Source organism: Cydia pomonella, chromosome 22, assembly GCF_033807575.1.
Source record: "Cydia pomonella isolate Wapato2018A chromosome 22, ilCydPomo1, whole genome shotgun sequence".
Lineage (NCBI taxonomy): Eukaryota > Metazoa > Arthropoda > Insecta > Lepidoptera > Tortricidae > Cydia > Cydia pomonella.
Genome location: NC_084724.1, coordinates 10,582,602 through 10,610,236, shown reverse-complemented (window position 1 = coordinate 10,610,236; position 27,635 = coordinate 10,582,602). Strand labels below are relative to the sequence as shown.

At 39.6% G+C, this 27,635-nt stretch overlaps 1 protein-coding gene across 1 annotated transcript in view; it reads left to right on the top strand.

The window, feature by feature from the left end:
- Positions 1–27,635, top strand: part of LOC133530292 (uncharacterized) — a 214,746-nt gene that overhangs the window by 171,105 nt on the left and 16,006 nt on the right. The window contains exons 19-23 of the mRNA XM_061868190.1: positions 17,101–17,214; positions 19,928–20,036; positions 21,534–21,635; positions 22,433–22,705; positions 27,037–27,383. Coding sequence (XP_061724174.1) covers positions 17,101–17,214; positions 19,928–20,036; positions 21,534–21,635; positions 22,433–22,705; positions 27,037–27,383 — 945 coding nt within the window. The remainder of the gene's footprint in view (positions 1–17,100; positions 17,215–19,927; positions 20,037–21,533; positions 21,636–22,432; positions 22,706–27,036; positions 27,384–27,635) is intronic.

Sequence of the window (27,635 nt, the reverse complement as noted above, 5' to 3'; positions counted from 1 at the left end):
GGACTTAAATCGATATCGTATTTTATGTATCGCAATAAACCCCTTAGCCAACAGGTTGGTCAAAATTATTCATCGCTTTTAAATTTATTGAAAATTTCACTGCGATAGAAAACCTGCGTTTCAGATGAGCTGCGTCCAATTATAAGTTTAGTGCCGTGTTGACTCGCGGCCCGAATTAGCGCTTCAGACGGAATTAATCAGAGTTCACCGCTTCGTTGACGACCCTAGCCGTAGGGCTGCCTCGCTAATGACAAGAGAGGGACGAAAAGTTTGCGTTCCGAGGCAAACCTACTCGCAGCTATAGGTTGAGATATTTAGTTTTAAGCCGCATAACTAACTGATTTAACAATTCCGAGTACAAGTTTTTAGTAAAAACTAACAAAATTTAAGGGCTTGTCTTGATTAACAGTGACTGACAGGCCAATCCGAACGGATACGGACATCAGAATGAAATTTGAATTATGTTTTTTTAGTTATCTTGCATTTCGCTCGTACTTGTCCGTACATGTTCTGAGGAGGGGAGTAGCGGCGGAGACGGATCAAGTTAAACAACCGATATGTTCGACGTTACGTTTAATACTAATCTCTTAAAACTAACACACTACATGATATACCACGCCACACCACCGGGGTTGACAAAAAAAAGAAAAATATTATACATTTTTTTTTCTTTTTTCGCATATATACTTAGTACAAACATGTCACACAATGCAGTTGTTGTTTTTATTTTAACAAAATATTACTTAAGAACCTTACACATTGTAATAGTTTTACATAATAAAAATATAGGTATGACAGTTAAGACACGTTAATTGTCTGGAACGAACAATTTAGTTCTATTAATATGAACAGTATCCTCTTTTCCGTTAAGAGAAATTACAACATTAGGATTTTCTAATCTAATCACTTTATATGGTCCTTTGTATAGCGTATCGAGTTTGTTACCAGTTTCACTTTTCACTAAGACGAGATCGTCCTTTTTATAACTCACTGTGTTCACTTTTGTATCGTAAGTACACTTCCTAAGCTGTTTACACTTTATCAAGTTTTCGCGCGCGTCTTTGTGTGCCGTCTGTAATCGATACCTTAACTCTAAACTATAATCACTAGGGTTATACAGTGGTTCAATTGTACTTCTTACTCTACAAGGTAATTCACATGATTTACCAAAAACAAGTTCAAACGGGGTGTACTTTGTTACTGTGTGTACTGAATTATTATATGCGAAACACCAATATGGAAGCCAATAACTCCACGTTTCTGGATATTTATTACACTGTATCCTTAGATAAGAACCTAGATTTTTGTGACTATTTTCGAGGGAACCTATCGTTTCATGGTGATATGCTGTTGATTGTAGTTTATCTATTTTTAACAGTTTACATACCTCACTCATTGTAGACGAGACGAATTCGGTGCCCCTGTCCGTAACTATCGCCTTGGGTGGTCCATATCTTAATATAAAATTATTAACTAAACTACGTGCTACACTTACCGTATCTTTATTTCTAAGTGGGTAAGCTTCTACAAATTTGCTCAGCTCGCACTGAATAGTAAGTATATACTTATAATTTTCATCGTCCTGATCGATCGGTCCCATTAAATCTAAAAATACCTTATCAAATGCCGCCGAGGCTGTAGTCGTCACTACCATCGGCTCCACGGTATGTCGAGAGTGTTTGTACTTTTGACAAGACTCACACTTTCGCACGAAATCCCTGACATCATTTTCTATTGATGGCCAGTAGAAACGTCTCTTAATATTGTTAATCATTCTACGTACCCCCGCGTGGCCACTTGTGGGCAGTAAATGGTAGTCACTAATTATGAATTTTTTTTCGTCAATATCGTATATTCTTTTTACTCCTCTTAATACACATACGTGTGGGCCGGACCACTGTTTACGATTATTTATTTCTTGTATTATTCGTTTGATAAAAAGCTCGTTTTCATCATTTTTAATAATACATATTTGTTTGACGTCAATTTCTTTACAGTATTCACTCAATTTAGTTACAAATTCGACTCGCGTAAAGTGTAATCTAAAATCGAGATTTACATATATTATATTTTTATTTTTATCATAACTGAAACATTCCTTCTTTTTTATTATTAATTGTCCTTTCTTTTCTAAGTTGCTTACTTTCTCGCCTTTTACTAACATCATTTCTACTGCGTTTTCTGGTATTCTTAATATCTCTACAACACGCGGTTGATCAGGCCGCTTGCTTGTGTCGACATTAGGAATATCATTTTGCACGCTTTCCGATTGTAATCTCCTAGCTTGCGCTCTCGTTACCACTGTCATAATTTGATTACTCATCTCTTTTAATTCGTTAGAAGTAATTACTATACGTGATAATGCGTCCGCAACTACATTATCTTTGCCTTTCACATAACAGACATTAAAATCATATTCTTCTAACAGTAGTCGAAATTTTAATAACCTACTTGAGGGGTCTTTCATCCCGAAAAGGTAAATAAGTGGTTTATGGTCTGTCATGATTGTGAATTTCCTTCCGAATAAATATGGTCTGAAATATTTTATACCCCATACTACGGCTAGTAACTCTTTTTGTATCGTCGGGTAATTTTTTTCAGCTTTATTTAATGGTCGACTGGCGTACGCCACCGGTCTCATATCGTAATTACATAAAACCGATCCTACCGCTGTACCTGACGCGTCTGTTTGGAGAATAAAATGTTTATCTTCGCTAAAATGTATTTTCGCCACAATGTATTTGCGCGAGCTAGACGCACGATAACTTGATAACATGTTTCAAATAGGTATCATTTTGATGTCAGTGTACGTCCGAATTGACCTGCAGCCTTTTTCGCATATACCAATGTAATTATTCGATGTATTCGAGGAATAGGCAGTCGAGTTGCCTATTTTTAGCCGAACGTCCAATTATAAGTTAGTTTCGCATGGCACCCGAGTTAGCTTCAGACTGAATTAATTAGCACTCGCCTCGGTGACAACCCTCGGCGCAGGGCTGCCACGCTGCCGACATCGACTAACATCCGCTGTATGGTTAAACAAATATCTGACGGAGTGTTTCAAATGTCATTTAAACCAAAATGTCGACAATATTTGCACTTGGTTGTCTCAAACTGTACTTGACTTTACCGCGCACACGTTTTATTCCATAAGGTTTCCCCAAAAACGATTTAAAGAGAAACAGTGATGTGAATACGAGTAATTTTGCTTACTAAGGTGTTAATACGTGATCAGACGGTGGTGCTGAACTGAACGTGACAGCTAGTGCAAGGAAGTATACTCTGGCACACTCTTTGTCAGTAGAAAAAGGCGCGAAATTCATATTTTCAATAGGAAGTAAACCCTTCGCGCCTAGGTACATTTTTAGGGTTCCGTAGCTAAATGGCAAAAAACGGAACCCTTATAGATTCGTCATGTCCGTCTGTCTGTCCAATTCTGTCACAGCCACTTTTTTCCGAAACTATAAAAGCTATACTGTTCAAACTTGGTAAGTAGATGTATTCTATGAACCGCATTATGATGTTTACACAAAAATAGAAAAAAAAAACAATAAATTTTGGGGGTTCCCCATACTTAGAACTGAAACTCAAAAAATCTTTTTTCATCAAACCCATACGTGTGGGGTATCTATGGATAGGTCTTTAAAAATGATATTGAGGTTTCTAATATAATTTTTTTCTAAACTGAATAATTTGCGCGAGAGACACTTCCAAAGTGGTAAAAAGTGTGTCCCCCCCCCCCCCCCCCCGTAACTTCTAAAATAACAGAATGAAAAATCTAAAAAAAATATATGATATACATTGCCATGCAAACTTCCACCGAAAATTGGTTCGAACGAGATCTAGTAAGTAGTTTTTTTTAATACGTCATAAAAATTAAAAAAAAAAATTTTTTTTCATCAAACCCATACGTGTGGGGTATCTAGGGATAGGTCTTCAAAAATTATATTTAGGTTTCTAATATCATTTTTTTCTAAACTGAATAGTTTGCGCGAGAGACACTTCCAAAGTGAAAAAATGTGTGTCCCCCTGTAACTTCTAAAATAACAGAATGAAAAATCTAAAAAAAATATATGATATACATTACCATGCAAACTTCCAACGAAAATTGGTTTGAACCAGATCTAGTAAGTAGTTTTTTTTAATACGTCATAAATGGTACGGAACCCTTCATGGACGAGTCCGACTCGCACTTGGCCGCTTTTTCAAATTATTCTCCTTTGCGCCAAAATAAATTGGAGCAATAAAGAATATTTACTTACATAAACCTGCACGAAAATAAATTCATGTCGTACCAAATTCATAAGGTCAATTTTAATATAATAACAATAGAAATGATTCGGCGAAATCCACTTTCCCTAATAGGATGAAAACGTTACCTTGCATTAGCATATTCATGAGGTTCATAGCGGTATTGTGGCAATATTCAATTTGTGTCGTTGACGTCGCGATCACCTGCTGTTTGCTCGTGTAATTGAGCCTTTAGTAGCTGAGGCCTTACCGCAAAAATCGTAATTACATTACCCATTCGTGTAAAAATACGATTTTCGTTTTTCGCGTTAGGTTTGTTCTGGCTTACCCGATGGATCGTCTGGGGCAACCCTACGAACCAGATGTGGCGGTCTAACTGCACTCAAGTTACTAAGCTGCGCATGACGGGATATCGCGACCATTTCGAAATATGTTTGTGACGTAGAGACAAACTCTTACAAACCTAAGCAGTGAAATCCCGCCACATCATATTATATTATACAAATTGATTTATGATATGTGGAGCTCCATTAGGTATGAACATATTGACAACTTATTTATTACACTTGCGGACATGTTACATATTACAATATCCGTATTAATTGGGCGTAAAACCCGAGAGCAATCCGCAACTTAATATAATGAAAAAATAAATAAACGCTGGAAACCGTCAGTTATTTATGATAATAAACTCGTGAAATATTAAAAGTAAAATTATCGTGTACATTAATTGGCGGTTTAAATGCGTCCGTATAATTAATGGCCGATGGAAATATCTCGGTTCGCAGCGATCATTCGGGCGAAAGTAATGCAAATATTTGCGCTACAACCCTTTGTGTCCTGATCTGCACACAGGCGCAGCGAGCTATTAAGTTAATTAAAATGTGTGCGTGTGCGTCACACGTACGCGGATTGTGATTTGCAACTAGGGTTGGTGATATACATAAATATTGGTATTTTGTTTAGACTACGCAGTCATGCGGCAAATCTGGGAGTTGGGGTATTGATATAGTATGTGCATATGTACCGCCTTCTGTTTGATTTATTTGGCTAAGAGATTTCCATTATTGAGATAGAATAGAAGTCTCTTTTGTTTGCACTCCTCAGTAAACGATAAATACAATTTAACTCACTCACTCAGATACTCAGAAATATAGAGATATCTAAACTTTATAAACTAATGATATATTTGCTTTGTTCCAGGTAAGCACATGTTCGAGTTGACCATAGATTTTTCAGCTGGACACAGGCCAGGTTTGAATTGTGTTAAACGCGAAAAATTTCATAGATATTTTTATAATCAACCAATTATTGTACTTGTTAATCGTGAAACCAATTTATCAACGCAAACGCCCTGCATCAACTAGTGATGGGTTATTTTCTTACATTTCGATGGGACTATGCGTACATTCTCTTTGATTTCAACTAATTTAATCAGACAAATCTATTTGACATGGTATCTAACTTTTCTAGCTACGCAAACTTTAAATAAAAATTCTAGTAACTCATTGGAGGAAGAGCCATTGTATCGACTGATTAGTTAACGACATCAATGAATGAAACAGGCCGTGACTTGATGCTATCAAACAGAGTAATAAAATACAGAAAGGACGCTTTGCACGCTGCTATTGGCAACTCTGATAAAATATTATTCAGTACAGAGTGGTAACGTATGGATTTAAATCCGTAAATGAGTTTGGCATTACGGCAAAGCATAAACGTAACAAACGTTGGAAAATATAGTAACAGGTTGTACAGTCAGGAGCAGAAGTCGCTAAGCGGGTGAAGTACACATTCAAGGTGATCCGAGTACTTACATGTTTTGTTAAGGGCGTAAGACTCTTCGGATAATTTTGACCATATCTACCGGTTAAATACTTCTACTTCTGGATGTACTGACAATTTATATGGTTTAGTAATTGAGTGTTATTATAGTACGAATTCCGTGTTTTCATTTAGTCGGTTCAAAAACATGCATGCAATATTGGATAGATTCCTGACTACAGAGTACAACGAATTCATTCGATCGACCAAATACCGCAATGTAACGATAACCGCATGCAAGTTCAGTTCTTGAACCGTCTAAATGAGGTTTTAGTCATAGTAAGCATGCAATAAGTCAGTTTTCATCAACAACGAGACAGAAGCTTACTCACTGAAACCTCTGCTGTATCTAATCTGCAATCGACATGGCCTCTGTTTAGTAACAGCCAACGCACGCGGGTCAATTGAGCCGGAGCGCGAGTCAATTGGCGACCCCTAACGCGGTTAGCTCGCACTAGCTTATGTATAACATCGCTAACGATATACCAGAGTTGGCTTTATATTACATTCTCCCACATTTTGAGTAATCCGTAGGCAGCAACCATCAACAAAAACGCAAAAACTTGCTAGTTGAATCATCTACATTATCTAGTCTGTAATCGACACGGCCTAAGCTCTGTTTAGTAACATGATGTGAGGCAACGCACGCGGGTCAATTGAGCCGGAGCGCGGGTCAATTGGCGACCCCTAACGCGGTTAGGACGCACCAGCTTGACGGATGCTCTGTACAATGTTAAAATAAATAGATATAGTCAGTTCGCTATACGTCCAACATCATCATCAGCCAAGAACAAGAAATCTAATGTTTAATGCCAAAGTGTCAAGTGTTCTATTTTTACATATCTTCACTGACATTAACATGTTGGCAGTAATTGTCCACGAAAAATGATGCTCCCCGAGTTCGACTGCTGTACCTGCCAGGTAGCGTTATATGGCGCCATGACGGCCATTTGGTTTGTGGTAACTTAATTTTCAAAGGTCAATTTTTGACATCCAATTTCTGAGTTACCGTATGATATACAGGACCGTAGTCAGCTGTCCAATTTGAGACACGAACTTTACTTAGATTGCATACCTCTTCTACTATTTACTCTTTGGTGAGTTCGCTTAGTTTATGCTTAAGCTCTGCTTTCCTAGGATAGCGTTGCCGTCATAGAGCGGCCATCTCTATACAAAATACTAGTCATCCATATTTACCCGTAAAAATATAGATAGTTTATTATTCAAGTAGGCATATTAAAATGCGCTTATGAACGTCAAATAAAGCTGCACCGGCTCTAACCCTACACCTCCGACCCGAGAAGATTTAAATCCCCCCTCAATTGGAGGAGGGTATCCCAACTACCACCGACCCAGGGGACCGGCCAACCGATTCGAAACCAATATGGAAGTATCATTTAGTATGGAGACGACCGCTATATGATAACACCGCTATCCTAGAAAAACAGAGCTTATACAATGTTAACACGTCTACGACAGAATTAAGTTTTTAAACTTGTGAGGTAAATCTGGCGACTACGCTCGGCCACTCACAAACTTTTACTTTGAATAATAAGTTTCAATTCCTTTATTCATCGCCTGGTTATGCCAGAGTTCGGCTTAGCGTGACTCTTTTGTATGCGAAGATGAAATTTGATAGGTTTGCCATTTAAATGGAATGGATTTCTTTGATGCAACTTTTAACTGCAGATTTATTATTTCTTAAGCAAATCTAAGTAAGTTGCTGCGGTTGTAAAAATTAAGACGGAAATGAAATAAGTACATATTTCACTTTCATAGTTCTCTCGATGAAAGTTTGACGCATTGTGGCTATGCGCTTGGCATAAACAATAAGGAACTACTGACTCCGAATTTGCTAAATCCCTTTAACGCCAGTTATGGGTGCTAGGATTTCAAGTGTAGCTTTAGGATTTTATTGCGGATGTTAACATAGATTAAAGGAGTCTAAACCAACGGACTAGACGAGTTCGTAACATACCTATAATCTTAACGTTATATTTAATTAACTATGTAATGGGTTGGATTTTAAAAGACATGTAGAATTCGTTTTTGTCACGTCTAAATTTATTTTGATTTATCGTATAAGTTATAAATCCTATCACAACATTAATCATTCTTAGGTATTTCTCGTGAAACCGGTGAAACCTATTCCAAGTAGAATTTAATGAAATACTATTACTTTAGCGAGAGCATTCAGCAGATTCCATTGAAATTTAATAAATGTCTCTTGTTTCTTTGATATTAACAATTCAATTTGTAGAGTACTCATTCTGATAACCTTGTCGTCTGCGGCCTTGTTCTGACATTTCTCTCCATTTAGATTATCAAGCGGCTTCAAAAATTGTATGTACTACATGAACGTACATACTGTACCGCTACCACCATTTTTTCATTCGCTCACGTCTACGTAACTTCCTTTTTATGTATCTCACTCGTACTCGCATATTAGTGCAAGCGAGATGTCCATACAAACAGAGAAAACGTATATCCACTTCTAAATATTTTCCATTCTCCCAGATTGTTTAGTATATTATTGACACAATAAAAACCTAGGTCTATAGGTTTTGTATGTATGTATGTATGTCACTTTATTGCACATAAACAGGTTAACATAAAACAGACAAAACAAAACAAAAAAAAAAGTTATATACAATGGCGAACTTATCCCTAAAAGGGATCTCTTCCAGCAAATAAGCAATATGCTTAACCTTAATAATGCAATATAATATTCCTTGCTTTTTTTTTTCAAAATTTGCATTACATTTTTTTTTTTGATACGAAACCTATAAACCTAGAATATATTATGCTGAAGCGATCGATTCAAAATTAAAGTGATTGGTTAATATTTAGTAAGTGGAAACCGTTTTCTTCCGATATGGAATTTCATAGAAAAAATACCGTTATTTCTTTAAAGCTATTCTTCCCTCTTAAATGGTCAAATTGAGAACTTCCTCCTATTTTCGAAGTATATTTGTTTTTATAAAAAAAAAATAGGGTTATCCCCTAAACTACATATGCGTGTATTTGTCTCAATTTAAAATAGTTGCATGTGTAACCCCAAAAACGCGCGCTAGAGCGGAACCGTACAAATTAGTCAGCTGCGGGACAAATGAGGTGGGACTGAACCGCCGAGGGGTTAACCTCAACTCGTTAATGACCAGTTGCGCCAAACCTCCCGCTAACGTCAGGATAAAAGGCTTACAGATAGACAGTGCGTTGTGCATCTCGCCTGAAATATCCTAGCTATACAATGAACGCGGACTTATTAAGGCGGGATTCAGCTTTCACACGTCGGACGTCAGTGGCACACAAGCATACGAGCCGCCTGATGGTAAGCAGTCTCCGTAGCCTATGTACGCCTGCAATTCCAGAGGAGTTACATACGCGTTGCCGACCCTAACACTCCGCACCCTCGTTGAGCTCTGGCAACCTTACTCACCGGCAGGAACACAACACTATGAGTAGGGTCTTGTGTTATTAGGCTGCGGTTTTCTATAAGGTGGAGGTACTTCCCCAGATGGGCTCTGCTCTAAATCTGGAATGACATCCGCTGTGCTGTGTCCTACCACACAAAGCGAGATGACATTCACAATGCCCATACCTCTCAAAGCCTATCAGCGTATGGAGCAATGAAACTTCAGCTGTTTTTTTTTGTACGGGTAGTACATTCACTTTGCAAAGTCTACTATAAACCGCTACTGAACTATACGTAGATTTTCCTATAAAATGGTACCGAGTTCCTTAAAGGTACGGTGCGAGAAGTGCCATGATGCGGAGGACAGACTTGAATTCTGTTCGACAACTGTTACGTTTGAATGTATTTATATAATAACCCCCAAGTACAAAGTGCGCCGGGGTGGAACCTCACAATTTGTCAGCTGCGGGGTTAATGAGGCGTATCCCGATGACGGGTACACCTCGGTACTGGAACGAACGTAACACAGGCGCGTAGACAAACACACACCTCACATAGTCAAATTGAAACCAAGTTTTTAACCGACACCTGTGTTGGGAGTTGTGAACGCAGCTGAACGCACAAGCAAAAAAACTAATGTTTGCGGACGCTCTTTATTGGTGCTTCGGATCGGTAGACTACCAACAACCTTTTTCTGCTACTATCTCAGACCTCATCTATTATGATTTATCATTCTATTGGCCATATCTAATCAACATTATTCATATTTATACCAGCTTGTTGTCTATATCTCGTTTTGTCTCAATGGTAAAAAATGTCTAACCGAAATTTCACGCCAAAATGCCTCTTCTAATAGCGGTCATATCGGGCCCATCTGTGGATAATTGTGGGTAACACAGGGATCGCGTGCTCACGCCAGGTGTCCAACATCTATCGTTGCTTTCTGGAATTGTTATTTGAATCGCTTACCAAGGACGAGTTATCCAAGGCTCATCCGAACCATATATTTAAGGTTGTATAAATTAATCACATATATAAAGTGGGTATGCACTTTTCCAGCTCGCTGTTCTATCTTCCGTGGTATTTTACATATATTAAATTTTTCGTTAATGAACGTTCCCGTGTTTCATTTGCATCGTACGGAGCCTCGCTGCATAACATTAAACCGTCGGAATTTCATAAGTTTTAGTCCACTGCATTTTCAAAAAACCGGCCATGTGCGAGTGGGACTCGCGCACGAAGGGTTCCGTACCATTATTTATACAAACGGCTAAAAAAAATGTTTATTGAGCCCCCTTAGATATTTATTTTATTCTGTTTTTAGTATCTTATACCTTTAAACGAGCAATTCTTGTATATAAATATATATATATATATATATATATATATATATATATATATATATATATATATATAATATATATATATATATATTTCTGTGATCTCGGAAACGGCTCTAACGATTTCGCTGAAATTTGGTATATGGGGGTTTTTGGGGGTATACAATCGTTCTAGATTAGTCTTATGTTTGGGAAAACGCGTGTTTTCGAGTTTTCATGCGTTTTTCTTTCGACGCAGAATATGGTCGCTAATTTCGTATTGCCGGCCACTGTCCGTCTGGTCTAGCGGGTTAAGACGCGGACTGCTAAACGAATGTTACGGGTTCGAATCTCGCTCGGTGACTAACTTTTGTTTTTTTTTTATATGTTCAAGTTTATATATAATTTTTTAATTTTTATTGTTTTAGACAAGTTTAATTTAGTAAAAAATGTAGTTAAGATTATCACCTATACACCACCATATTACAATAAATATTTATAACCGAGGAAAGCTCGGTCGCCCAGGTACTTAGTTATTATAGCGGCAACAGAAATATATCATCGGTGTAAATTTCAACTGTCTAGCTATCACGGTTCATGACGGACGGACCGACAGCGAAGTCTCAGTAATAGGGTCCCGTTTGACCCTTTGGGTACGGAACCCTAAAAATGTCCGGTCTCCATGTCAATCGAGAATGTCACATCGTACAATGTACAATATATTCATATGCATACGACTGCTGGCGGTGATCTTACTTTTTAAATGATTAGTAACAAGATGAGCTTGAACAGCTCTCAGCTCAACTCTATAAAGGCGTTCGTCAAGCGTATATGGCTAAATGATTACACCAACAAAAATATAATTAAGGGTACGCATTGGGCAGATTTACCCGTATACATTGCTTGATTTAAATGTTTAGTACAGTGGGTGACGGTGATAATAAGTTGCTTGCGTTTTCAGCAATAACATCTTATCGTAATAATCAATAATTGGTTATTAACCACAAATAGCCATCTTGTTATAAAGCATAGCCTTCACGCTCATAACACGTAGTTTTATGGCTAATGCATTGAAAAATTACGTAAACTTTATAATTTGTTATCCAGCCGCTCATATTTATTTATTGCTAGCAAGCATAATAACCTGTAGCTTAAGGGGAAACATTGGTTAGCGTTTCGCCAATTTTAAAAATCGGTTAAACCAAACGGTTTTCGACTGTTTTTTCTTCCGAAATTGAATTTTAATAAGTTTTGTACAATACTTAGGTAAGTAAAGTAACATAAAGTATAAAGTTTTTTTTTTTCTTTTAAACATATCATGCTGGGTATCGAATGAAAGGGCTTTGAGTATATTACAAATATATAACAAGATATAAAATCTCCACTATTCGATTTAACAAATTATTAGAAAAGTCCTAAACATTCACAATTCAGAGTTGACTTTGAACTGCTCTAGATTGAAAACGACTGAATGGATTATTCCAAAATACATATCAAGTGACTCTTAACATCATTTATGTCTAAAAATAATCCAGATCTATAAAAAATCGGCCAAGTGCGAGTCGGACTCGCGCACGAAGGGTTCCGTACCATTAACTAAAAATCACTTTTTTGTATGGGACCCTTAAATATTTATTTTATACTGTTTTTAGTATTTGTTGTTATAGCGGCAACAGAAATACATAATCTGTAGAAATTTCAACTCGCTAACTATTACGGTTCATGAGATACAGCCTGGTGACAGATGGACGGACGGACAGCGAAGTCTCAGTAATAGGGTCCCGTTTGACCCTTTGGGTACGGAACCCTCAAAAAGAGAAGTACATTAAGTTGAATGTCAGTTTAATTTTCTGTTACAGGAAATTACTGATGATGTCATAGTTACTAGGTTACTACCCTTGCCATTTTTGCGGTTGTCATCTCATATATTCGTGTTCAGGACACCATACTGATACCAGATATATCACATCCGAGATGACTTGTGCCAAAAACGATTTCTAGAAGACTTTTGGGCCAATTACCGAATTCTTTAACTCCATTTTTCGACTCGGGCAATTTGCTTTCGTATGTCCGGATGTCCTCCTCTACAGGTCGCAATTCTCAACTGAAATTCGTGAAAATTTGTAAGCAGGTTCAGTAGCTACATAAAAAAAATTTGTCGTTTCGTTTTTAGGAAAATGTTTAAAATGGTGGAAATTGGCATAAAGGAATTACTGTGAATATGGCTCAACGAAGTAGTTTTTTTAACTTAGAATAAATTTAAAAGTGGGAAAATTACTGTCCTGGGTGAGACTTGAACTCACGGCCTCTGGATCGATACTCCAGCGCTCTGCCATCTGAGCCACCAATACCTCATCCACAGGCAGAAATTTTTTCCACCATATGGGTCTAGAGGCCGTGAGTTCAAGTCTCACCCAGGACAGTAATTATTCCACTTTTAAATTTATTCTAAGCTTAATTAATTTTTAACAAGTAGAAACGTTACTTTTTACATGTTTTAAGTTTATCGATTTTATCGCGAGGTCTACAGCTCATAGAGCCAATAGTTTTATATATTTTTTATAATGGACTTACAAGCAAAACCTTCTTTAAGTTTCTTCAATTATGAAGAAGGTCATTGTTAGGAAAGAAACCTAAATAGTTTTTTGTGTGAACGGGTCGCTAACAGATGTTTCGCCTTAACTATTCATAATATTGTTCGAGTTAACTGGAACACATGGTCACGCGAGCGATTCTATTTGTAATAAAATATGCTTTTCTTGACGAGCTGTTCGAGTGATGGCTACATATGTGATAGCACTGCGATGGGACACGCTGATAATTATGGCCATTTAAGAACCCCCAGCAAGCTCGGTTCTCCACAAACGTAGTTACGCTCTCATTTCAAAACGACTAGCTAGATTGCTCTGAAACTTTGTACTTACAACAGGATAAGGTATATCTATGCCTGTAATTAGTTTATGTAGCCTCAGATACCATAGTTCAAAAAATACAGTGAATTTAAAATTTTCATACAAAACTTGTTTTTGCTCTAAGTATATCGTTTGTTTTATAAACTGGAGCTGTACACCGTGTTTTTATTGAATCCCGTTAACTCCGGGGAATGGAAAAGTGCGTTTGAGGAAACTAAGTGGCATAGTTAATTTAAAAAAACATTTTTTTTTTATATTTATTTCTTTTATCTTTATACAAAGTAATTAAATGTTGCATACAGCGTTGTTGTAACACGGGCATCACATTTAATTCAACCAAACTATTGAAAACTGTGACATATCAATGTCATTTCGAACATCAATCGTCCGAGATAGTATTTCAGTTTAGTAGCAAATGTACACACTCTTACTAAACACTAATCAATATATAAAAAGGTCCTAAGGCAAGTGTATACGCTCGTAAGGGCCTTATAAGATAAAAATAAATTATTGATTATCTCCGAAATGGAGTATGTACCCTTGAAATTAACGGAAATCAAAAGAAACACGGTGTATAAATTACAGGCATAGATATGCCTCATCTCATTGTATGTGAAGGTGAAATTCGGCCGAGATTGCTGCGAACTCTTAAGACATATTTATACGATTTTCTACAGCAGTCGTCGAATCTGACGACTATTTGTTAATTGCTTTGAACGCACACATATGCATGTAAACACTTTTAGTGCTAAGTTTTCCATTGTCTGTCATGAAATCGTAACGTTTAAAATATCACTTGGACACTGTGCTATCAAGTGTTGGCCGCAGTGTTGGCCGAACGTTAAGTGCAATTAACCGTTAACAATTACATATTGAACCATAAACTAACGGCCGGTTACAATTCACGGTTCAATTTATAATGGTTAATGATCAATTGCATTAACGTTTCGGCCAACACTGGTTGGCCGAACGTTAATTAGAATTGAAAATATTGAAAAATTAACCATTACAAATTGAACCGTAAACGGTAACGGACGGTTACGGTTTCCAATTCTAAGTAACGTTCGGCCAACACTGGTTATCAAACACCAGAGCAGAGTTGTATCGGTGCAGACTTGGCTTATCCTGACTCTATCTATACTATGATAACAAAATTCATACAAAACTGGTAAAAATGATTCGATCAATGGACCGGATCTCCAGGCCAGTCTCGGCGTTCAGCCGAGCGGCGGGCAGGCTACAAATGACTTCATTGCATATTTACCACCCCGGCGAACAGCATCGTTATTTATTCTAGCTACACTTCAACCCTTCACTGCTTCAGCTCGTACTTTATAAAGGTAACATAATTTACGAGTTATACTTATGAAGGATCCTTCCATTCGAGGAATTCATTCTGTCAGTGCATTCCGCTCTCAGATATTTGATTATGTGAGGCCAAAATTAACACATTTCTGTAATTTTGTATGCCTTTTTCGTCTTATTTTTTTGGGGGCAACCTACCGACTTGCCTTTCATGCCAACTGAACGCCACTACGCTACTACGAGTCTATGAAAATGCCAGTCAAAAATAAGGTTCGGCTTTTCCAATGTTCGATTCGTCTCCATTGTTACTTACCCCGTTGACCGTACCCAGCCATTATGTTTCTTTCAAAATTAAATATTAAGCATTACGCTCTCGTATTTACGTGTACATAACCTGTAAATGTAACACAATAAGCGTTCAATTACCGGCTCGGGCGTGGGCGGTGAATGTTTAAACCGCCGCCGGGCTGGCTCCATTAGCCGCGCGTCACCGGTACTTGCCTTGGAGGGTAAGGCTGTGGTATGTCTGTCGACGGGCGGTAGTCAACAGGACGCTGATGCATTTTGGAGTTAGAAGGCGGGGTCAGTTAGACTGGTTAGCGGTACTTTGATACAATCACGCCGGAGATATGGATAGAAAAATGTTGAAACCACCTTATAGTTAGAGGATTTGGTTTTCAATTGGCATAGACTTGGCTGTATGGATTCCATACGTACCTAGTTGAAATTGAGGCAAAAGGATTGCGATTTGTAGAAATACGAATTTATTTAAAACATATAAAACATATCATAAAACATACTGTGCCATGTTGTCTTGTATGACTGTTAATATCGTTCTCTATTAGCCATTTTATATTTTAAAATCATGTCACTTGTCACCAAAGAAGAAACAGACATGAGAGGAAAAAATGATATTGCATCAGGATTTCTGTCTGTGTATCCACAAGAATGTCGAACTGAATTTCTACACTCACCACCACCATTAATCTGCTATACGAAGCCGCACCGGACTTTGTCTATTATGTAGTATAATGGATATTGACACAGCTACACGCAAACACTCTTATTGTAATTACAATTACTATTGATAGTGCCCGCTTCCGCTCAAGCCCCCGCTGCCGGCTGGACGGACCAACAAAGTGTGAACATAATTGCGAAGGGTTCCACACAATGGGATTTTTAATAACCGCCCCCGTTTGACGGCGCCGCTATATTTTTATAATTGTTACGAAAATAAGCTGTCATCGACACGGCCAGGGGCAAGGGAAACTCGGACGTGACCGTAGTACGGTGGTTATTTGTTCGGAATTTAAGCATTATGCTCTTGAGCGTAGATCGTATTTTGTATAACTTGATTGATTACGCTATAGCTTTGTGGTGGTGTCGATATTAGCTCTGTTCTGTTTAAATAAATCACTTTTGGATGGTCCTTCGACCCGGATTGCTCTCACATTCCGTATTTCCGACTGCATTTATTTAAGTTTGAACTTTATTCGCATGAATTTAAGCAGTTACTACAGCATTATTAAGTGATGCCAGTTATTTGGCGTGTTCTCTATTTGCTTTTGAGCACGTGTCCGTTTGAGTGGTCCTTGGAACCGGACAGTACGAGGGTTGGCCTGTTCACACGGATGGGAAAATGATAATTTTGTGTGCGGTAGAGTACACCTGTTGCTGTGGCTTGCCATTTGGAAATTCATAAGCGGTCGTTAAGTCAATTTATGTGGGCTTTCGGTTCGGATTAAGTTACTTTAAGTTATATCTGCTACACGAGCCCATATTGGTTAAAAAAGGGGGGTTGACATTTTCTGTACCTTTACAACATGCAACAATTGCAATCATTTAAAGAGCACATAGCGATGACCCCCTACAGCTAACGCCGCGAACTAGACGCTTACTTTAGTACTTACGTTGTGCATAGCGTTTATATCAAAATACAAACACAGCGGTAAGGATGTTAAGGATTACAATGAGACACTTCAAAAGTAATCTTCTTTGAACACAATCTACTATAGTTATCAATGAAAACAAGCAAATTATCAACATAACTAACCTACCGTCTCTTTCTTTCCAGGTGGCAGCGCGAACAAAATAGCGAAGCGTACAGAGCTAACGCCCAACAAGGGCGGGCCGTTCGCGGCCGCGCTCCGCACGCTCGCCAAGAACGCCGGGCCCGACTCCAAGGACGGTGAGTCGCTAGCTGTAGCATCTACCCTACCTTCGCTGGCCCTAGCCCTAACAGACGTGACACATTGCTAAGAAGACGCCTAACTGAATATCTGATTCACACGATGTTTATTCGAACGGTTTTTTGAACACAGATGATGCGCTGCCAGGTTGGCATAGCGAGATGGCCCTTACAAGACTGCAATAATGACACACAAAGATTAGAAATGGTTAAATCATAGCAGTCAAGAAAATAAGAATTAAAAAAGAATCAACTTATGTAAATTACTATTGAATATGTTAAACATGTTACATTTGTCAAGACTAGATGGCAAAAATTGAAAATCATGTATCTCCTCTGTCGTTTCAATAATGTTCTTACATGAGATGAGATGGAGATGGACATATTAGAATGATCTTCGGATTTCGATGTTTTTCCCATACTAACGATTTGTATACCATTGAAAATATTTGTGTTTATTAGGTAAGTTAATAAAGTAGATAACGATTTGTTCTATTTGTACATATTCGAACGGTTTCGGTGGTGTGAAACAATGATATTATCTTGCTTACCTTGTATAAATTGTACAAGTTGCCTCCAGTCGCGCCTAGGCAAGCGAGCAATGTGCACGTGTTAACAACGAGCTCTCTCATACCGAAAGAGATAGAGAAAAGCTCATGTTAAACAAAAAAGATGAACGGTATACATGCGAAAATTAAATAATCAACAAAAACATATTCATTCGTAAATAATGAAATAAATTTTGAAGTATTTTTTTGTGCCTATTAGTATAACCATTGTAGCAACACATATATGCTACACCATCTATAGTTGTATAAAATCATTAGTGTGAATCAGATATTTGAGGAATTTTGTGGTGTCTTGAAAGCAGTTGTGTCAGATGGTACCTTACAATCATTCGTGTTCTATTTTGGAACAGTTATTGTTCATTTTATAATTTACTGTGTATAACATTTTGCCCAATTCAGTTTCTTTGTATATTGTATATTTGACAGGACAATTTTTTTTTGTTCAATTAATTGACTTTTGCAATTTGAAGTCTCTTGTCACTGTTTGTGGCATTAAATGATAACTGTCCTAAAACACTGGGCACACAGGGCCAGCATTCCCAGATTTCCTTCTTTTTGTTTTATTTTACTCCACATTCAATGTGCGGCTCACATTTATTGGGTTTTGTATCCTCGAGTACCCACTTCGCGTTAGGGACTAAAGTATCGCGGTCTTATGCTATGTAATACCTGTATTATAATTATATTACCTGCACATTGTTGTAAAACTTGTAAAGATTGAACAAAGTGATACAATTATAAAAGGTTAATTAATGATTCTCTCAAATCAAATAATTGTCTAGTACCATATTGTTTCTGTGAGCTGTAGACCTCGTCAACCCCCATGTATCTGCCTTTTAGAAAAAAAAAAACAAAATCGAAAAAAAAAAGATTATCGAACTTGCCGATTCAATTCTGTCTTCCGAACATGTTAAAGATTTTGTCCTAAGCTAAAGCGGACACCTTCGCTTTCGCTTGGTCAATAAGGAATATCCTAATAACAAGGCACATCGTTAAGAACATGGCGTCAAATATCACTTTGTCCATTCTAAAATATCTTTGTGTATGAATTACACGTTTCTGTTGTTAAACAAGTCTATTGTAAGTCCTTGTAATTGTTGTATTAGCTACGTGGCTTATTCCCAATAGTTACCACCAACTCAGTATTGTGGTAACTACTGGTTTTTTTTCCAGTAATTACCACTGGTAACAACTTGGTGGTACCTAGTGTGAATAGCTACGTTAACGCAATTCGCTCTTATTCATTTGCCACACTTTTATTGAATAACTACAAAAAATATGCATCGTAGTGGTTCAAATAATCTTGTTTTATATTCTTACTTTATTACGTAATTAGCTATTATATTGTGCTGTATGTTCCACTAGACTTCATGTTTCTAACTAAGGATTCATATGTTTTGACAAAATATTCTTAAGCTTAGAAACAAATTAAAAGTGGAAAAATTCACTGTCTTGTTGGGACTTGAACCCACGACCACTGGGTCGCTATCCCAGGTCTCTTCCATCTGAGCTACCAAGACCGTACCTAATACAGCGAATATTTCCACCATATAGCCATAAAGCCTTAGGGAGGCACTAGCGACATCTACCGTAAGAGTCTTACTCTTCTTAAACTTCCAAAATTTGGAATATTCTTCTCTTGTTCTCAAAATATTCTTCTGAACGTGATTGCTGTCTTTGTATAACGTCGCGGCTAACACGTATGGCTCTTTGTCTAAGAAGAAAAGTAAAGACGAAAAGTATGTATATAACATATACTTTCACTACTTTTACTCATGTTTTAGTCTCACAATGTTCTTCGAAGTGTAGTGGTAACATAAAAGTGTGGTTCGATCAGTCTGAAGGCCACGAAAAAACGCTCCGAGCGAATTCGCTCAACGCTGAAGCACGCAGCGTCGATTACGATAATAAGGTAAACGGCACGATACAGTCGTTGACATCTATTTTGATAGGAAAATCATTCACTGCTGCTTTATAAGAACGTTGAAGTACCAACATTGGTATAGTTTACCCAACAAATGTATGGCGCTCGATGCTGCCGGCAATCAGCGTGGAGCGAAAACGCTCGGAGCGTTTTTTGTGGCCGAGACATAAGAGCGAGTAGTGTTCGTTGCGAGCGTGTGTTTGACCGTGGAAGGTTGCAGGCTCGGCCGAGCGCGAGAAGGAAAAGCCGCCGCCCGCGGCGCCCGCCAAGCGCGCCTCCCCACACCACCTCCCCTCCAGCGGGTTCCAGCCTTACAGGCCTGATGACCGGTGAGTACACCCATATTTTTTTACTAAAGTAAGGCTTTATTCTATACGGAACGCACCCTTCCAGTGTGCACGCTCGACGCTGATACCGATCGCCGTGCATTTGTTTTAAACAATATATGGCATCAGCGTCGAGCATGCGTTCCGTGAGCGAGGTGTTAGTACTATGCGTACAGTAGCAGTGTCACGTTCTAGGGAAGTTTTTACATACAATATGACGCTGTACGTAGCGTACAGCGTCAACAGGACACCAAGGCCTAAGCTTATTGTAAAGCTGGAGTATCTATTCTCTCTAATGATTCCTCGCGTGACATGTAATTGCATTTTTATCGCGCGGGAAAATCAATATAATCAGCGGGACGCGAACGCGCACTCCTCTTCCGCCTGAGGTACACACTAGCCGTGCTAAGGTGCATTAAGTTTCGATTTTTTTTCGGTCACTAGGCGCAATAGAAGTCGCGTCGTGTGTTATTATAATTAAAATTACATTTCTTATTAAGAATTCGATTTGTATGGTCGTCCTATAATAAATATAAGTCGGTCAGGTTTTACACAGGTTGACATTCACTCTTAGGATATGATTAATTCATATTCCAGCCTTTCACATTCAACTTGCAGAATTAATTTGAGAAGGCAATCTTCCATTCCACTACAAGTCATGTTGGGCATTCCACTACAAGATATGCTTGAAGTTTTGGTGCGGAAAATGAGTTAAATACATTAAAAAAAATCTAACTGTAACAACTTCCATATGAATATTGCATGAAAATACGAATCCTGGCTCTTGCGGGAACAAGAAAGATAACTTTTATTCGAGCCTGTGTAAACCCTTGAAAGTTTTAATGCCCTACTCGGAAATGCAGACGTCAGACGAAAGTGTAAAGTCAGACCAGTGCACACGAGAAACTTATACACGTTTCTGAATAATTCAAAGGCGGGAAGACAAATGATAATTTTAAATTTAAAAATGTTTTAAAAGTTATAGCAGCGCAATCTGGCGGATCAAAACTAGCACGTAATATTCGTTGATTGAGTGTGACAGAACACTAACCCTTCTTCTTCTTTATTCAGTTTACTGAATTGGTTTGCCTGCAGTTCATGTGGTATTGCATCATATCAAGGCTACTTGCTTGCAATGACATTCGTGGAATAGGACCTTTTTGACCGATTCATACATTGAATCGGTTAACCCTTACGGAATCATAGGTTCGGTTGTACCACTTCCAACGACCCGTCCGTCGCCGTCAAAACGTTTGCGATATGTGCAAAATTTCATAATTCACTGCTGAGGTGCTGAGTGACTGTGATGTGATGGTAGGCTTAGCACGCGACAGTATCTCACGCGCGCTTTTTAATAACCTAATACAGTTAGAAAATGACGGGTAAACTGAGACAATGCCGAAGCGCGCCCGTGCTAACTGTACAGTCCGTGTGGGGTTGGTGCAACTGACCCTAAACAGACTGAAGCACAAAGTGTTATGTAGTGTTGTTTGGCTGCAGGCTGGCGCACCCGGCGGCGGCGTCCTTCCCGCTGCTGGAGCCCGCGGCCTACGCGCCGTACGCGCACCCCGGGCTGTACTCCAGCGCCGCGCTTCAGTACAGGTAATCATCATCATTACTTGACGCGTCTTCTGCCAGCCTCTTAACTTTCCTGCGGCAGCTTTTACCCTCACTTGTCTGAGATATTGTCTTATTCCAAGGGCTTAAAATATTTATAGAATCTATGTACACTACATGCATTAAATAGGTACTATAGGTACAGAACGATCTAGAACATCGCAAATTGAAGTAGAGATGGATTATTTAAAGATGAACAAACAGATCGTTTTAAAATGACACGAGACGGGCAGAAGGATAAACCGTGAGTGATCTCTTTACACATGATTTATCGTGAGCCAAATCCGGATTCGAACTTCACTATTGTCTTTAGCTAGAACGAGTCTTTAGGTAACGTCTTGAACCCCTAGCCCGCCTCGTCACGGCAGAACCGGTTCCAATTTCTTGACTATATTCCCTCTTAATAAGACTTGGCGTTTTTGACCAACCCTAAGGGCGAGCAGTACGTGCTTGCACCTTCTATACGATTTTTCTTTAATATCTACATGAGATCTGTTTCAGTTTTTAATGTATTGTACTTAACTTTTTAACTGTTTGCCTTTATGGATAATCTGTATCTGTGAAGTTTCTTGTTGTTGCCAATTCAATCTCTTTTACTATAACTAGCAAGCGATTTAGCGTTGTACGATGATGGATGCTAAATAATTTCAAAACTCGCGCAGTGCTTTCAATTGAAACTTGGCTGTGCTCTAGCTAAGAAATGTGTAAACTATTGCAGTATTCTCGCAGCCAACTTAAAAATCAATTGAGCTGGTGTTAAAAATCCGGTGTATCGTCTTCAGACTAGCAGCAGAAGAACAAATGTACCTGGAGCGGGTGTTCCGCGGCGGCGTGGGCGTGGGCTGGCTCCCGCCCTACGCGCTGTACCCGCCCATCGCGCCGCACCTGCCGCTCGTGCCGCCCGCGCCGCACACGCCGCACGCCGCGCACGCGCCGCACGCGCCGCACACGCCGCACACGCCGCACGCCCCTCACGCGCCGCCCGCGCATCATCTGCACGACGAGCGCGAGCGGGAGCGGGATCTACAGCTACAGAGGGAAAGGGAAAGAGAACGGTGAGTTTTTATATGTATATACAGATCCTTATTAGTGGAGTGGATTTATATACTCAGATAAGACTCAAAGATTTTAGCGCATGTGCAAGTGCATTTCGGAAGAAAAATTTAACTACATCTGAAATTTGCAAAATTCTGATTTAAAAAAAAAACGGAGTTTGACTATAGTCAAACCTAGTCTTGTGTTGTTTACACGATCGTTCAAACAGGATTAGTTTCCAATCTCCTCAATAAGTTATTGTTAAATATGTATACATAATAATGCTTTAAAACGTTTTTCTTTGAAAGGTAGCGTTACATCTTTTTTGTTAAGAATTATACAAGTAGTTTTTTTTTTACATTTTCTGAGGAGCAGATTCTAAAATATTCCGAAATAGCATTATAAATGTGCATATTATTTTCACATTTCATTGTGTTAAGAGCCCTTAATCCTTGGAGCGTTCTCCGATTTCACGAAATAACGCTCGATAGATGGCGTTGGCGCTCGGTACGCGAGCGCCGGCAACGCGACGCGCGTTTCAATGCAGACTAGAATAATCTTGATAGTTTTCAATATAATTTCAAGCAACATTAATTTTAGTGTCATATGATATCATATGGGCACTCTTTATTTTATTGTATATGCACAGTAGTTTTTTTTTTATGTACACTACTACTAAGTGTACAGACTACAGAGTGTACTATAACCCTTGCTCTTTATTCTGTCTCTTTCACACCAATGGAAAATGAAGAAGTTACTAAATGACTGCAGGTATAAATAAAGTATATTAGTGCGATAGAGAGACAGATAGTGTTTCGTTGTCGTATCGTAAACGATTGGCATGTTGGCCACACACTTGCTTAGTGCCTAGCCAAAATACCAATCGTTTGCGTATATTAGTGCGATAGAGAGAGAGTAGTGTTTCGTTGTCGTATCGTAAACGATTGGCATGTTGGCTACGCACCCATGATACCTAGCCAAGAAGCCAATCGATTGCGCATATTAGTGCGATAGAGAGACAGATAGTGTTTCCTTGTCGTATCGTAAACGTTTGGCATGTTGGCTACGCACCCATGCTGCCCAGCCAAGATGCCAATCGTTTGTGCATATTACTCGATTATATCATTATAACTCCATCGAGTTTGGGCTCAATAGATTTACCCCGATGAGCACCATCAATCTAGATGAAGTCCAGGGTGTCATGATGGAGTCAGGAGTAGGTCACTAGAACTCCTAATCTACTCATTATAATTCAATCGTATTCGAGCTCAATAGATTTGCCCTGACGAGTACCATCGATCTAAATGAAGTCCAGGGTCTCATGATGGAGTCAGGAGTTGGTCACCAGAACTCCTAATCTACTCATCATAATTCCATCGTGTTTGGGCTCAAAAGATTTGCCCTGACGAGTACCATCGATCTAGATCAAGTCCAGGGTCTCATGATGGAGTCAGGAGTTGGCCACCATAATTCCTAATCTACTCATCATAACTCCATCGTGTTTGGGCTCAATAGATTTGCCCTCACGAGCACCATCAATCTAGATGATGTTCAGGGTCTCATGATGGAGTCAGGAGTTGGTCACTAGAACTCCTAATCTACTCATTATAATTCCATCGTGTTTGGGCTCAAAAGATTTGCCCTGACGAGTACCATCGATCTAGATGAAGTCCAGGGTCTCATGATGGAGTCAGGAGTTGGTCACCAGAACTCCTAATCTACTCATTATAATTCCATCGTGTTTGGGCTCAAAAGATTTGCCCTGACGAGTACCATCGATCTAGATGAAGTCCAGGGTCTCATGATGGAGTCAGGAGTTGGTCACCATAATTCCTAATCTACTCATCATAACTCCATCGTGTTTGGGCTCAATAGATTTGCCCTCACGAGCACCATCAATCTAGCTGATGTTCAGGGTCTCATGATGGAGTCAGGAGTTGGTCACTAGAACTCCTAATCTACTCATTATAATTCCATCGTGTTTGGGCTCAAAAGATTTGCCCTGACGAGTACCATCGATCTAGATGAAGTCCAGGGTCTCATGATGGAGTCAGGAGTTGGTCACCATAATTCCTAATCTACTCATCATAACTCCATCGAGTCCATCATGAGACCCTGGACTTTATCTAGATTGATGATGCTCGTCAGGGCAAATCTATTGAGCCCAAACACGATGAGGTTATGATGAGTAGTTTAGGAGTTCTGGTGACCAACTCCTGACTCCATCATGAGACCCTGGACCTTATCTAGATCGATGGTGTTCGTCAGGGCAAATCTATTGAGCCCAAACACGATGGAGTTATGATGAGTAGATTAGGAGTTCTGGTGACCAACTCCTGACTCCATCATGAGACCCTGGACCTCATCTAGATTGAAGGTGCTCGTCAGGGCAACTCTATTGAGCCCAAACACGATGGAGTTATGATGAGTAGAGTAGGAGTTCTGGTGACCAACTCCTGACTCCATCATGAGACCCTGGACCTCATCTAGATCGATGGTGCTCATCAGGGCAAATCTTTTGAGCCCAAACACGTTGGAATTATAATGAGTAGATTAGGAGTTCTAGTGACCAACTCCTGACTCCATCATGAGACCCTGGACTTTATCTAGATTGATGATGCTCGTCAGGGCAAATCTATTGAGCCCGAACACGATGAGGTTATGATGAGTAGTTTAGGAGTTCTGGTGACCAACTCCTGACTCCATCATGAGACCCTGGGTCTCATCTAGATCGATGGTGTTCATCAGGGCAAATCTATTGAGCCCAAACACGATGGAGTTATGATGAGTAGATTAGGAGTTCTGGTGACCAGCTCCTGACTCCATCATGAGACCCTGGACCTCATCTAGATTGATGGTGCTCGTCAGGGCAACTCTATGGAACCCAAACACGATGGAGTTATGATGAGTAGATTAGGAGTTCTGGTGACCAGCTCCTGACTCCATCATGAGACCCTGGACCTCATCTAGATTGAAGGTGCTCATCAGGGCAACTCTGTTGAGCCCAAACACGATGGAATTATAATGAGTAGATTAGGAGTTCTAGTGACCAACTCCTGACTCCATCATGAGACCCTGGACCTCATCTAGATTGATGGTGTTCGTCAGGGCAAATCTTTTGAGCCCAAACACGATGGGATTATAATTAGTAGATTAGGAGTTCTGGTGACCAACTCCTGACTCCATCATGAGAACTTGGACTTCATCCGGGTCAAAAATAATAATGCAAACCCTAACGTAATTTCAAGTGAAAATGCGTTTTTCAGAAAATCGCAGCCAAATAACACTAGACCTTACTCATAGTGTTGTGTTCCTGCCGGTGAGTAAGGTTGCCAGAGCTCAACGAGGGGTGGGAGGGGGTTAGGGTCGGCAACGCGCATGTAACTCCTCTGGAGTTGCAGGCGTACATATGCGGGCCGTATGCTTGTTTGCCACCGACTTAGTATTAAAAAAAAGTAACACTGAAAATCCATCAATAAGCGAGTCTGTTAGGCATACTGTAAACAATGAACTTTTATTAAGATTTTCTAATCGCAGTATATAGCACTTCTCGGAACTCCGTAGCTGATTACGATCGCAACGAATGCCTGACAATCGAGCACAGGTCCGCCCTCTAAGCGCGCTCCGCGCGGACTGAGAGCGGGGCGTCGCTGCTGCGTGATTTATACGTGTTTTAAAAAAATATAAATTTACGGCAATGTAGGTCCCATAGTTACGATTTTTTTTTTATAGGTTAACATAAAGTTACAGTTTGCTATAATATTATTTTTAAAGCAAAATATGCGTACAATTTGCGGAAATAAAATATAATAAAACCCTATTTTCGCCAAAAAAATGAAGAAAACTCGGAAGGTATTTTATCAGTTTTTTCAAATGAATCTTCGATTGTTAATCATTCCAGCCCCTCGTACGAGATATGTTGAATCAAATTGTAGTCATTCATGTACCAAATGATTCTTGTTTATAGCAAAATTGATAACCGAAACGCCACATCTCACTGCAAAATTTGGAAAAGACTCCCAAAAAACCTCATTAAAAAAGAGGTTTAAAAGAGAAAATGAAAATTTGAACTGTTGGAGCCCCTAGTTTAGGAAACGATTATTTAAGTACGTTATCAGTTTTTGAATAAATACTAATAGTTACGTCGTAATCTTGAATGAAAAAGGAAGCATTTTACAAAATACGCTCGTCTGTAGGAATAAGGACTCTTAATATTTAATACTGGCAATAAAATGACCCATCAGAAAAGTGCCACATTGATGATGAAGAAATATCCCAGTTCCGAGTAGGTGATGTGAAGATGAAATTACACGAGTGTACAATAATAACACGATCATCCGTCACATTCCAGAGAACGGGAAAGAGAACGCGAGCAGCGGGAAAAAGAACAAAGAGAGCGCGAGCGACTACAACGGGAGAAGGAGAGCCGAGCGCGAGAAGCGTTACGGGACGAGCAGAGACTCGCGGCGCTACACCCGCACCACCACCTGCTGCCGCCGCCGGTGTACTCGCTGCCGCGCGCGCTGCTGCCGCCGCCGCTGCTCTACCGCCCCTACCGGCCCTACCCCGCGCCCTACGAGCCGCGCGCGCCGCCCGACGCCAAGCCCGCCTCGCCCGCGCCGGCCGTGCCCCCCGCGCCGGCCGTGCCCCCCGCCCTGCCCCCCGCCGAGCCCCCCGCGCCGCCCGACCAGGACAAAGGTGAGGAGCTGCCCGCTCCCGCTCCCGCGCCCGCGCCCGCCGCCGCGGTGTGACCGCCGCCGAGCGCCCAACCTAGATAGTTATCATTAATTCTAGCCCCTAATAGGTGTTCAATATTTTTCAGATCGTTTTTTTATCGCTCGCAGCATTTAGACGGCCGTCGTGTAAATAGTATATTTAATAGGTAGATATTATACGGACAATACCTAACGAGAAGTGGTAAAGCGATTTTATTGAAATACATTCAATGGA